The sequence below is a fragment of the Notamacropus eugenii genome, chromosome 1 (genome assembly GCF_028372415.1).
Source record: "Notamacropus eugenii isolate mMacEug1 chromosome 1, mMacEug1.pri_v2, whole genome shotgun sequence".
Classification (NCBI taxonomy): Eukaryota; Metazoa; Chordata; class Mammalia; order Diprotodontia; family Macropodidae; genus Notamacropus; species Notamacropus eugenii.
Genome location: NC_092872.1, coordinates 615,397,190 through 615,410,992, shown reverse-complemented (window position 1 = coordinate 615,410,992; position 13,803 = coordinate 615,397,190). Strand labels below are relative to the sequence as shown.

At 36.9% G+C, this 13,803-nt stretch overlaps 1 protein-coding gene across 2 annotated transcripts in view; it reads left to right on the top strand.

The window, feature by feature from the left end:
• Positions 1 to 9,880, top strand: part of LPL (lipoprotein lipase) — a 29,736-nt gene extending 19,856 nt beyond the window's left edge. The window contains exons 6-10 of one of the 2 annotated variants that reach the window (XM_072634975.1): positions 1,162 to 1,404; positions 2,235 to 2,355; positions 3,069 to 3,251; positions 5,179 to 5,283; positions 8,531 to 9,880. In XM_072634975.1, the coding sequence (XP_072491076.1) occupies positions 1,162 to 1,404; positions 2,235 to 2,355; positions 3,069 to 3,251; positions 5,179 to 5,283; position 8,531 (653 nt within the window). In that variant the 3' untranslated portion in view covers positions 8,532 to 9,880. Of the gene's footprint in view, positions 1 to 1,161; positions 1,405 to 2,234; positions 2,356 to 3,068; positions 3,252 to 5,178; positions 5,288 to 8,530 lie in introns of those variants that run through there. The other variant, XM_072634974.1, reaches the window with a different exon arrangement.
• The last annotated feature ends 3,923 nt before the right edge of the window (positions 9,881 to 13,803 follow it).

Genomic DNA, 13,803 nt, shown 5'->3' with positions numbered 1-13,803 from the left:
GCTGTCTCAACCTGCAACAATTACTGATTATATGCCCTCAGACAAGTCACTTAGCTGATCTGGATCTCAATTAACTCACCTGTAAAGTGAAAGTAATAATACCCGTAATCACCTCCTTGAGGGCTGTTGCTACATGGAAAGGCTGTTGTTGCCTCTGAAATGCTCTGAGCAATGGTGTCAAATTCAAATATAAATACGTCCTTGCTGGCTGCATATTGACTTAGGGAATCACAGATTAACATTATCTATATTGTATTGTATTTTTAAAATTTATTTTGTTAAACATCTCCCAATTACTCTTCAATCTGGTTCTGCCACACACAAGAGTCTTGGCAGTAGAAGGAGGCTGAGTTTGACACCTCTGCATGGAGTCATATAAATGCACTATGTTCTGTTAAGCCTTCTGGGAATAAACATGAAGGATCTATGATATCTATGGTATAGGGAACTCCCAATATGGGGACACTACCAGCACAGATTATAGTCTAGCTGCTATTGAGTAGATTAGGTCTGCTGGTCATTGATCAGTTGCACAGGTTGGGCTAGATGACCTCTGAGGTCCCCTTAACCTCTAAAATTCAGATTCTGAATTGATTGTACTACAGAGGACTGTCAGACTAACTGAGACCCAGGGAGGTTAAGCAACTTGCCCGAGGTCACACAGGCCAGGATTCAAACCCACATTCACTGACTCCAAGTCCAGCCTTGTTTCTATTGCTGTACCTTAGTCCTTACCCAGCTAAAGGGTGGCCTCACTCAGGGTCATACAGCTTGAAGGTTTCAGAGGCAAGATTTGAATATAGGTCTTTTTGATGCCAAGCCCAGTACTCTATCCACTACCACACACTGTGTCTACTGTTAGCAATGTACTGAAGAAAAAAAATGGTGGAATTCTCCCTATAAAAGAACGGTCAATTTTGTAAAACTTAGTTCCATCCTTGTATGAATGTTACTCTTCCTTCCTAAATGGGAAGCTCAGCTGGGCACTGAAAGTTGATAGAGGTCATCATGTAATTATGGGAGGGACCTAGAGGTTATCTTACCTAGCACCCCACATAAACAAATATAAACATGCAAATGGATCATGTGATGTACAAACTTTCTAGAGAGTGAGATTTTCTTTTCAAAGAGTATTTTTTTCTTCATGATTTTCTTTTCAAGATATGGATCAGCTGGTGAAATGCTCTCATGAACGATCCATTCATCTCTTCATTGACTCCCTACTGAATGAAGAAAATCCAAGTAAGGCCTACCGATGCAGCTCAAAGGAAGCCTTTGATAAAGGACTGTGCCTGAGCTGTAGGAAAAACCGTTGCAACAACATGGGCTATGAGATCAATAAAGTGAGAGCCAAGAGAAGCAGCAAAATGTACCTGAAGACCCGTTCTCAGATGCCCTACAAAGGTAGGTCAGGCCCTTCCCAAGAAGCGATAGCGTTGAGTCATCATCATCTCTCGCCCTGTTACTGAATTGTCCTTTATATATATCAAACCCCATCCAAAGGACATGCACCTGTGTCATCCTCCTATTAAGGTGTAACATGAATTCTGGCTGAAATTTTAGCATTGAACCTTCCTCAAAGAGGACATAAAGCCAGATTACTTTCATTTTTCATGCCTTCTTATACCTGATAACTATGAAGTATATTCTCATTCTCTCTCTCTCTTTCTCTCTGTCTCTCTCTCTCTCACCCTCTCCCTCCCTCTGCCGCTCCCTCTCCCTTTCCCCCTTTCCTCCTTCCCTCTCTCATTAGTTCAGTGTCCTACACACAGCTCATGTGGAACTCAGCAAATATTTGTTTTATTTTAGTTTATTCCCTTAAACCCATTTTGAAAACCTTTTCCTTATAGCGGAATTTCCTCTTAAAAATTTGCCTCAGTGCCTACAAGGATCATAGATTTAAAGCCGGAAGGGACCTGAGAAATCAGCTAATTCAGTCCACTAATTGTACAAATGAGGATAAATGTCTAGCCCATCACATAGGTAGTAAATGTTCAAGCCAGTATTCAAACTCAGGTCACCTGACTCCAAATCCAACACTCTTTCCCTACCTCTTCTTTATATTTTCCTTATCATATCACTAATAATCCAGACAGATGTGAATTCCATGTGCGTGCTAATAAATCTTTCCTATTTCATTATCAGTAGTATGTTTGGTCCATTCCAAGCTGTCTATCTGTGGGCTCCTCAAGAAGGCTTAATCAGTAATTCGTCTGTGTTTTCTTCCCATTCAGTCTTCCACTATCAGGTGAAGATACATTTTCTTGGTACTGAAAGCGTGACGCAGACAAACCAGGTCTTGTTGCTCTCTCTGTATGGCACCATAGCTGAAAGTGAGGAAATCTCTGTCACCCTGTAAGTAGCAAACTTTTTTTCCATTTAAACTTGTTTCATGTATGAACAAATAATCCCGCAGAGCTCCCTTGTGTAACCACAGGCCTGAGAAACAAAAATACATTAGTAAACCAGGAAATTCTAATTTGTGGTTGAAGAAACTAGAACTCTAGTCTCTGCTCTGTGCTAAATTTTTTTTTCTTACTTATATAGAGTACTTTTTTCCAATAACTAGAAACTGTTTTCTCTTTGTTACTTTAAATATATTTCTTGCCTTTATACAATAATATAAAGTATATAAAATACTTTGCATATATTATCACATATGAGATGATCTTGTAAAGTTATTATTTCTGGTACCATTATTTCTGTGTTACTAATGAAGAAACTAAGGCTTATGCAATTGAAGTATAAAAGTATAAAAATCTATATAAATATAAAACCTTGAAATATGCTGCCTGAGATACACCAAATGTAGTGTTCCCATGAGTTTAGTAGGTCAGATATATATCTATATCTATATCTATATCTATATCTATATCTATATCTATATCTATATCTATATATGTACACATATATATGCCAGGTATTGAGACACTAGAGATAGAAAGAAAGGCCAAAAAAAAAAAAAGTCCCTGATAGAAGTCAAGGAGCTCACAGTTTAAATGGAAAAAATCTTTGAAGATTAATCCCAAAGCATGTGTTAACCCAATATGTGCTGAATTTTTACTCAGGCCTGAAATGTCCACCAACCAGACTTACTCTTTCCTGATTTACACGGAGATAGACCTTGGAGAACTGCTCATGGTGAAACTGCAGTGGAAAAGTGATTCTTTCTTCAGCTGGTCTGACTGGTGGAGCAGCACTGGCTTTGGCATTCAGAAAATCAGAGTCAAAGCAGGAGAAACTCAGAAAAAGTAACTATATTTAATCTTATCAGACTTCATTTCAGGCTCCATTTAAGGGGAAGATGTAAAGGATTATCTTCTCCATTATGTGCATTCATTCTAGGCTTATAGGCAGTTGATCCTTGAAGGTGACCTGGGACAATGACTTTATGGTTAAGAGACCTACTTTTGAATCCTGGTTTTGTCATTCACTAGCCATGTGACCTTGGGCAAGTTATCTAACTTTCTGGGTCTCCATTCTTCATTTGCAAAATGAGGGTGTTGGGTGAGACACTTAAGAAATCTTCTGACTGTACTCTGATCTTAGAGCCCAGGCATTCAGTATGACCATAAATGGGGCTGTTTTCCTTAGAAATCCTTATTAGAACAGTTCCTTCACAAACATGCTGGGAAAGGGATTGTATTTCCCAGTTCCATACTACGAGTTTGGTACAATAAATCAATAGGAAAGTTGGACTTAGAAATTCAGAATCCCTGATTCCCTGCTCAGTGCTCCTACTTTTTCTGGCGCATGATTCCCTGTAGACACTGTGCATGGAAAAGATGGAATCCAATGATTTTCCCCTGTATCTGCAATGGCTAGAGTAGGAAGCTAAATTATTTTCAAGATTTCATTTAGTTAGCAAACTTTTTCCATAAAACTTTGAAAACTTTAGGGTAGCATAATTATACCTAATGATTTCACTTTCAAATGAACTTGTGGTAGGATTTTAATGTTTTGGCTTTTAAACAAACCAGTTGTTCACACCTGTGATTTCATTAGAAGAGAGAACTTCTGGTGAGGAAATTCCCTCTACCAATATGAATCAGTACCCATTCTGCAACTTGTGGTCTTCAAGAGTTATATGGGTTACTGAGTAATTAAGTTAGTCAACAAGCATTTATTAAATGCCTTATATATATATATGTATATATATAATATATATATACACACACACATATATATGTATATATACATATGTGTGTGTATATATGTATAAATATGTGTGTGTATATATATATACATATAAATATATATGTATATATATATATATATATATATACACATATATATGTATATATATACAAATATGCCAGGTATTGAGACACTAGAGATAAAAAGAATGGTCAAAAAAAAGTCCCTGACAGAAGTCAAGGAGCTCACAGTTTAAATGGAAAAAAAAATATACGGGATCAATTGGAGACAGTCAACAGAGGGAAGGCACTAGAATGAAGAGGGATCAGGAAAGTCTTCTTATAGATGGTGGAGTTTTAGCTGGGACTTGAAGGAAGTTAGGGAAACCAGAAGGTAATAATCTCGAAGGAAACAATCAAAGGTCACTTGCTCAAGGTCACACAGCCAGAATGTGTCTGAGGTAGGACTTAAACTCAACTCTCAACCAGGATAACTAGGGGCCACCAGTTCATGCCACATGAGCATCAACAGAAGCAATTGCCAACGTTTAACCTAGAGAAGAGAAGACTATTTGGATATTTGAATGACTGTCACACAGTCTTGTTCTTCTTGGCCCGAGAGTGTTGAACTAAAAAGAGTTGGTAGAAATTGCAAAGAAACAAATGTTGTATGTCAAGGTGGAAGAAACCTTTAGCAATAATTACATTTGTCTAAAAATAGAATGACCCGCTTTGGGAGGTGGGAGATATCTTTATCCTCCCCCTTACTAGAAGTCTTTAAACAAAGGCTGGATAATTACTCATCAAATGTTCTTGTTTAGCCATAGGCTATATTCAAAGACCTGGAATTCTCCATGCTAAATTGGTAATTCTGTGATGTGCTTCGTTTGTTGAGATGACCCAACTCAAATGAGAAAAAACAAAAAAAGGCCTATTGTCTAGATGATTGTTGAACTGACTTGAATGGTTTTGGCTGACTTCATTGTATGGAATTGATGGGGTCTCATGGGTAGCCTTTCCTCACCTCCTTTTTCTTTCATAGGGTCGTCTTCTGTTCCAGAGAAAAAATCTCCCATCTGAAGAAAGGAGAAGAACCCGTGGTGTTTGTGAAATGCTATGACAAATCACTGGGCAAAAAGGTTATCTGGTAAGTTCCACAAATCTATTGCTGAGAATTTCCTTACATTTTGTAATCTGTAAGGAGATTTATCCATTTCCCTGACCAAACCTGCCTCTAGAATTCTCTTCTTTTGCCCTCTCAAGGACACCATAGCTTTTCAGTAGTGGCAATGGTTTGTTAATTTGCCCATGTTCCAAAATATTCTTACTAGTATTTAATATTTCCTTCTTTACTGTACTGTACTCCACCCAATTCCTTTCTGGTTCTACCATCCTTCTCCAGGACTATTTTCATTGATGTCTTTAAGAAAAAAATACTAATGTCTTTTACTTTACCAATTCCAAGATACCTTAGAAATACCCTTGGATGGGTAGCAAGGCCCAGCTAGCTTCCTTTGTGAATGCGAGTGGCTGATCTTCAACTAGCCTCATCTCACCAGTAGCATCAAACTTGATGCTCTTGACCTAAGTCACAGTGAAAGAAACAGAGGAATCGTCATCAAGTCCAGTCTTGTAGACATCTAAAGACCGTGGAAGTGGTAGAGTGTTCTTTGTTTTCTCTTTTCATTCCTTTCCGATTAATTTTTTGGGCTCTCCTCTTATTTATCTCCAAGTACAATCTACATAAGAGTCATCAACAGAATCTTTCCAGAAAGAACATCCATTTTTAGTAATAGATCAAATGCATAACCTACCCCAACAATGTTATTGAATTGCTGACATGAACTGTTTTCTTTTTCCTACATATACTCCTTCCAGGCAGAAGTATGCTGGTAAATGGGGGAATTTAGTCCACACACTTTTAAGTTTAGTCTGAATTGTTAACATTTTTTCCAATCACTTGCTTAAGTCTAGACAATCTACAGCAACAAAAATATATCAAGCCTTAATTTGTAGGGTTTTACCATTTCTGATGTGCAATGCTCACACTGAAAATTTAACAGTCAGCTCTCACAAGCAAGTAAGAGTTGACTCTAGCACACCCTTGGCACAGGTTTAGAACGGAGAGAATATAGAAAATATAACCTAACAATGGGAAATACAGCCCCTCCCTATCACTATTCACCTACCTTCTTTCTCCTACATTTATAAAGAGAATGAAAATTGCATGCAGGTTACATATATTGTTGTGGCTATCCCATATGTATATAGGCATATCTGTCTTTGAGTGGAGGGGATTATATGGGTCAAAGAGCCCCATGTAAGACCTTTCAAAACAACCACTGTATCAATATAGATTGAAAGTAATGCCAACGACCTTGTTGAATTGGGTAGATAAGTTACATTCTTTTTTCAAAGTGGGAATGTGCCATTAGTACTACATCACTGATTGATTGATTTATTCATTCAACAAATATAGGAGTTCATTGTCTTGTTTATTCTGCTTATCACAGCCACAGGTAACTTGATGTTTGCTTTTAAACAGCCCTTGATGGTTGGTTCTTCAGACTTGTTATCAGTCACATGGTCATTTATAGAAAGACTCACTCATCTGTACATTTCTTTAAATGAGCCATGATACACATATTTACATTTTCTCTCAAGAATTACATATGACCATAATCGCAGGCATCTTTAGATGCTTGATGAAAAACAAGGAGGGGGAATAAATATTAGCTGAAAAGGCTATATAGTGTATCAGAAATAACCACTGGGCTTTGGAATCAAAGGACCAAAGTTCTCCTCATAGGATTATAGATACAGAATTATAAGGGGACTTTATAGAGCATCTAATCTAAAACCCCCTAATCTTACAGATGAGGAAACTGAGACTCAGAGAATTTGCATGACTTTTCTCAGGTCTTCTAGGTAATAACTCAAAGAGCTGGGATTTAAACCTTGGTTGTCTGACTCCAGAGCCAGCATGCTTTCTGTTGTATCTATCTGCTTTAGACTATTACCCATATAACCTTGGGCAGGTCCCTTAACTTCCTGAAATTAGTTTCCTTGTCTGTAAGAAGGAATGGGTCAAATGAAGTTTTCTCTCATAATCTAACTAAATCCAAGAGTGGGACTGATGCTATTTTCTAGTTATTTACAGTGTCAGGTATTGCCATGCTGAGCCCAAGCATTATGGGCATTCTGGAGAGTCTGAGATTCATAAAATTCCTGTCTTATTTCTAGAACATTGAGCTTTTGATACATTAAGTCACCTCCCCTGATGCATCTGAACGTGAACTAGAAAGTAATTGAATCAAAGTACCCCTCCCCCCAAAAAACCTAAGTAAAATTATCTTGCATTGTAAGTTTCTATTTTCTATGAACTGACCCACCTCACCACAAAGCCTCATCACAAGTCTTATCTTCCAGCTTAGAGAGATAATTGGACACTAACCTTTAGTTCATGCATAAAGATGAGAAGAGCTTCCTAAATTTTTGCATAAATTGACATGATACTTTTCTCTAAGAATAGTTCTTTGCTGGTAGGAACTTAGCTGAAGGGCTGTAAGCCTTTTTCTTTTTTGTGCTCTGGACTCATCACTCATTAATTATATCCTTCTCCCTTAAGGACTTGCTATGCACAAGTTATTTTGTTAGGCTTGGATCAGAATGGGTAGCACCGCAGCTTGCTTTGAAGGAAGCCAGGCACCCAAAGAGGCAGTGGGGAGGAAGGAGAAAATTCTAGACATGGGGGACCATCATTGCAAAAGCATAGAGATGGAAATGTATTGATGTATAGATAGTGAATAGATAGCAGATCTGTTTGACAGGAACAAAACATATGTAAAAGTATGAATAAGCCTTGAAAGGTAGGTGGGAGCCATCTCCCATACAGCCTTTGAGCTGCACATTGTTTTATCTTAAGACAGAAAGTTGCAAAGCATTAACTTTGACATCTCTTTTTAGACCTGTACTTGTGATTTTTCTGAGTTAAGGATCTCTCAGTGAAGTACTCTCACTAAAAATACAGATTGACACTTGCCTGGGGGTACCTAGAGGTTAAATGACTAGGCAAAGGGTGCACAACCAGTAGGTGTCAGAGGCAGGATCTGAACTCAGGTTTCTGTGACTCTAAGGTTATATCATTCTATCCACCACATTACACTGTCTTTCTGGTCTAACTTGTAGGCACTAAATAAATATTTCCGTAATGGAATAGCAAACTGGTCACTACTTAGGTAAACTTTAACTCCCCATCTCTGTCTGAGCTTCAGTTTTTTTCATCAGTAAAATGAGAGAATTGGACTAGATCAGCTCTAATGCTGGTTTCAATTGTAAATTTATGGCTCTGCTACTGAATATAACTACAAATTCTCCCTTCTTTTGTTTTTCAGAAACAGTAATAAGCTGAAAAAAAAAAAAGAACTGTATTTATTCTGCAAGGAATGAAGCAAATGAAGAAAGTCGGATTGTAAACTAAGTCCTAATGCTTTGGGTGTTTGGAAGTGGATTCGTCCAAGTATTTATGATGCCAGCTGTATTATTATCATTAGCTCTTTTTCCTTGTTAGTTATTAAAGGAGACAGTCTCAGAACATCCAAAAAATCCACCCCCAAACAAAAACCAAAAACTGTATGTTTAATTTGAGGAATACAGTGGCCAAACAGTACCTGATTTTATCCGAAAAGACAGCCCATCTTGTGAAAGACATGAAATCTGGACCACTGAGATAAAATATGAATTATGCCCTATGGTACTAGTCTGTTGTAAATTTTCCTTATGTAATGTATTTTATAGTTTTCTAACATTTGCATGGAGCAAAACCAAGGGTTTCCTGTGGTTTGCTCACAACCAGTTCAGACTGATCTGTTTGCCTGACTGAAAGTCCCCAACCCCCATTTGAAAGATTCTTGAAGGGACATGGCTCATGAGACAACCAGACTAAGTGAACATAGAGAGAGAATGACTAAGAATGTTAATTAAGAGAGCACTGGACCTTTGGAAATTTCTCATATATCTATCATCAGGCTACGCTCAAATGACATCTCAAAAAGTCTGATTAGTTTATTTTCTATTGAGCTATCTGGTTTTTCTTAAACTATATATATATATATATATACGTATGTGTGTGCCTTTATATGCATATACATATATAATATATATATACACATGTATCTCCATGGATATTGATTTGTACAAATTTTAAATTGCATCATTAGACTATAAACTGAGTCATTTTTGAAAACAGTCAGTGAAGCCTCTGATGATATCACCCAAAACTTAAGTGTAGAAGGAAGATGGCAAGATAATTATTACTACCTTTTATTTTTTTTAACAAAAGTGAAATTATTTAGAATGTGATGGTTTTGTCCATTCTGATGCTGAATAGAGAGCATTAGATAAGAGCTATTTTCCAAAAATGCATTGGGTCAAGCATATCTCAATCAGCATAAATAAGAACCTTAATAAAGATGAATCACTCTTTGTTCCTTGGTTCTGATGATAGACCTCAAATTGTCTCTGTGGTCTGCACTCACACAAATCTCTGAAAAGCCATTTTCCTTAAATTGTTCATTTCTAATTACATTGAGCAGAACTATTAAAAAAAGTGCTTGGTTTTTTTAAAAGGAAAAATGCTCTGTATGAGAAAATGATGCTTCTGTATTACCATAGCCACCTATAAATACCACCAAAGGTTTTTAAATCATCAGCAAAGTTAATAAACAATTATGTGTAAACTAGAACTCCTTTTTTTTTTCCTAAAATGGCTTTTGTGTACAATAAAAGAGAATGGTCAAAGGTAGAAATGGCTGCTGGTGGATTCATCTTATGAACCTCTCCCCTACACCTAGATAGATTTCCCCATAGGAGTTTATGTTTACCACTTCTGTGGTATGGCAGGTTAAAAAGAAGCGGATGTGCTCAATGTCTTAGAATAGAGATACTTTTGAAAGTTGTAGGGTCTTAGATCTCCGTTCAGAAACACAGTCAGGCCTCTGTAATACAGGTTAAGGCTGAAGTTGTTAAGAATTGGTTTGGGATGAGTTCTTCACAAATAAGAGAGTGGGGTTGTTTGCTATTGACATCTCCCTTGGCGCTAACTGATTAATTGGATCAAAGCCTACTTTTTAGAAAAGATAAATAGATTTAAGTTAGAACCTATACTGAGCTAGTTAGTCTACAGTACTTGGAACTCTAGCTTCTAAGGATGTCTATTCATGCAAGATATGATTTGGCTTTAAATGTTATTTATTAATTGTAAATATGGGAGTGTGTGTGTATGTGTGTGTAAAGGTAGTTTGTATATTTTGACAAGAATATCAAGGCTATCTGCATTTATATACGTGAGGTGCTAACTTTGTAAATACTTTTTAATAGTCATCGTCTCACTGAAGCCAATTTAGCCTTATGGAATAATGCCATAGACTGAGCTTTTCATTAAAGAGACCTTCTTAACTCTGTGAAAAAGTAAATCCTGCTTTTAATAAAAATGGACAAAATTCTACCACGGTGCAAGTCATTATTTTCCTTAATATCATTCTACCCAGTGGGGGATTTGTTGATTTGTAGAGCTGATTCCACTCAACCACATTTGCCTAGCCCCTTCTCTGTACTCACATATATTACGAAACTTAGTTTCCCAAACTGTGCCACAGTGATACCTACACAAAGCCTTCTCTAACATGTGTTCCTCAAAACTACTTAGAAAAACCTTTAAGTTATCATGAAATCTAAGCCCAGACTTTCATTTATTTAGAAAAAATATTTTAAAGTGGTACAATGTTCCTCTGAAATAAAAGAAATACAACCTCAGAAAAGAGGTTTCTGGCACAGTGACCCTCATGCATATAAAGTTACAGCCCACTCAATTTGGCAAAAATCTATTAAACACTTATCATGTGTGAGGCAGAGGCAGCTAGATTGGTCAGTGGATAGAGTGGTGGGCCTGGAGCCATGAAGACCTGAGTTCAAATACATCCTCAGACAGTTACTAGCTGGGCAAGTCACTTAACCTCATTTGCCTTGTAGGCAGCTAGGTGGCTCAGTGGATGGAATAAGGAAGACCTGAGTTCAAATCTGGATTCAGATACTAGCTGTGTGACCTTGGACAAGTTAGTTAACCTCCGTTTGCTGTAATCCACTGGAGAAGGAAATGGCAAACCACTCCAGTATTTTTGGCAAGATAACCCCATGGACAGCGTAGCCCATGGTGCCATGAAGAGTCAGATGTGACTGAGCAACTGCATGACAATAATGTACAAGCATTTTATATATATATATATATATATATATATATATATATATATATATATATATATATATATACATATATATACACACACATATATACACATATATATGCATATACACACATAAATACATATATGTGTACATATATGTATACATCTAGCCCTTGAGGAAACTTATATTCTACTGAGGGATGCAACATATGCACAACTAAATAAATAACAAGTAATTTTGGTGGGAAAGAGATTAACAATTAGGAAAAAGTTATGGGAGGTGGTACTAGAGCTATGTCTAGGAATTCTATAAGTTAGAGGTGGATAGGGTTTGCATCACAAATATGAGACCATCTGTATGCATAGAAGTAGGGAGGTAGAAGACAGAAAGGTATGCAGCAAATCCATCCAACCAGATAACGAGCATGAAGAAAACTCACATGAGACAGCACTGGGAAAGTCTAGAGGAAGGAACTGTATTGTAGATAGAGTCTAGGTAACTCAAAGACTGTAAATGGCAGAGGGGATGCCAATCTGCACTGAAAGAATTCTATCATCCAGGAGTTCCCTGTATCATTCAACTTACAGATCCAGTCCCTATCGCTAACTTTAAATTCCATGCTCAGGATTGTGTCTTTTACTTCAGACGTAACAGGGAGTCACTGAAAATTTCAGAGGCAGGGGAGTGACATGGTGCTTTAGCTATGTCAATTCGACATCTTTGTGGGGAGAGAACAACTGGGAGGCTCAACAGTCCCGGCAGAAAAGGTGAAGATAAACTGACCGGGGGTAGAGGTCATGTGAATAAAGTGATGGAGCAGGTGTGAGAGATGTAAGACGTAAATAAGATTTGGTAGCTGATAACATGAGAGTAGGGGAATTCAGTGAGGAAGAGTCCATAGGCAAGAATGACTATGAAGGAAGAAATGGTGTATATTAATGTGTCAATTACTCTCTGAAATACATTTGTCTCTGCTTCCTCCTTCTCTCCAACCAATATCTTACCTGTAATGTTGTTATTTCTATTGTCACGAAAACAATCAAATCTTTAAAAGTAATTTTTTAAAAGTCAATGCAATAGGCCACATTAACATCTGAAATAGTATTGAATGAATATGTAGCCCATGTGTCCAGTTGTATAGAAGTTAGTTTTTAAGGTATGCAGGATATGTTCCTCCCACCCAATCTAGAAAAGAGTTGTTTCAAAAGCCATGTTACAAAATTGTTCAAGAAACTGCCTTTTCACAAATACAGGAAACTCATCAAATCACAGTCTCCCCTTCTTATGGAGTCTTGTAATCAAGGCCATTCTTTTTTTTTTTTTCTTGATAATTCTTTTTTTATTTCTTCAATTGTAATTTTAACTCACTCATTTTTATTTTGTTAATTCCCTTTTCCTCCCTCTTGTTTTTGATTGTTAGTTAACAGTTTATCAGTCTTATTTTTTAAACTCAGGTTTTTTTAAGTCTTTCTATTATTCTTTTTTTTAATTTTTTTTTAATTTTTTAATGTTTAACAATCACTGCCATACAATTGAGATTTTATCTCCTCCACACCTACCCCCCACTACCCCCCTCCCTCCCCACGACTGCATACAATTCTGTATACGTTCTACATATACTTTCCTATTGAGTGTATTTTCACTATAGTCATGCTATGTAGTCAGACTAAGATAAATGAAAGAAATCATATAACAAATCAAGACATGATACACAAAAACTTACTCATACACAAACATGATCTGCTACATTTTGCGAATGACTTCCATATTTCTTTTTCTGAGTGTGGAAGGCATTTTGCCTAATCAAGGCCATTCTTAAATAAAAATGATGTTATTTAAGCACCATAATTAGAACATGTATTTTATTGGTTTTTTTGGGCAGCTTGGTGATGCAGTGAATAGAGTGCTGAGCGTGAGTTCAAATCGGACTTTAGACAGTTACTAGTTGTGTGACCCTGGGCAAGTCACTTAACCTGGTTTGCAAAAGTTTCTTCATCTGTAAAATGAACTGGAGAAGGAATTGGCAAACCATTCCAGTATCTTTGCCAAGAAAACCCCAAATGGGATCATGAAAAGTTAAACATGACTGAACAACAACAAATCTCATTGTTTTAATATTAGTGTCTAATCTAAATTCTTCCTCCTAAAATGTTAGCATTGACCTGCCCTTAATGGAAATGTAAAACCAACTTGTCAGATGACAATCCTTCATACAGTGCCATGAGCTCAGAACTCTTCTATCTCTCCCTCTATAACATGCATCAGTGTCAGGAGATCTTGTTAAATGAATATATTAAGATCAGTCAGAAAGATGAGCCTAATTTTAGACCTCATATGTACATACGAAAAAGAGAAGCAGGTAAAAGAACAGACATTAAAACAGACTTTCACCATCTCTTATGGAAATTTGACCAGCATAATTTTA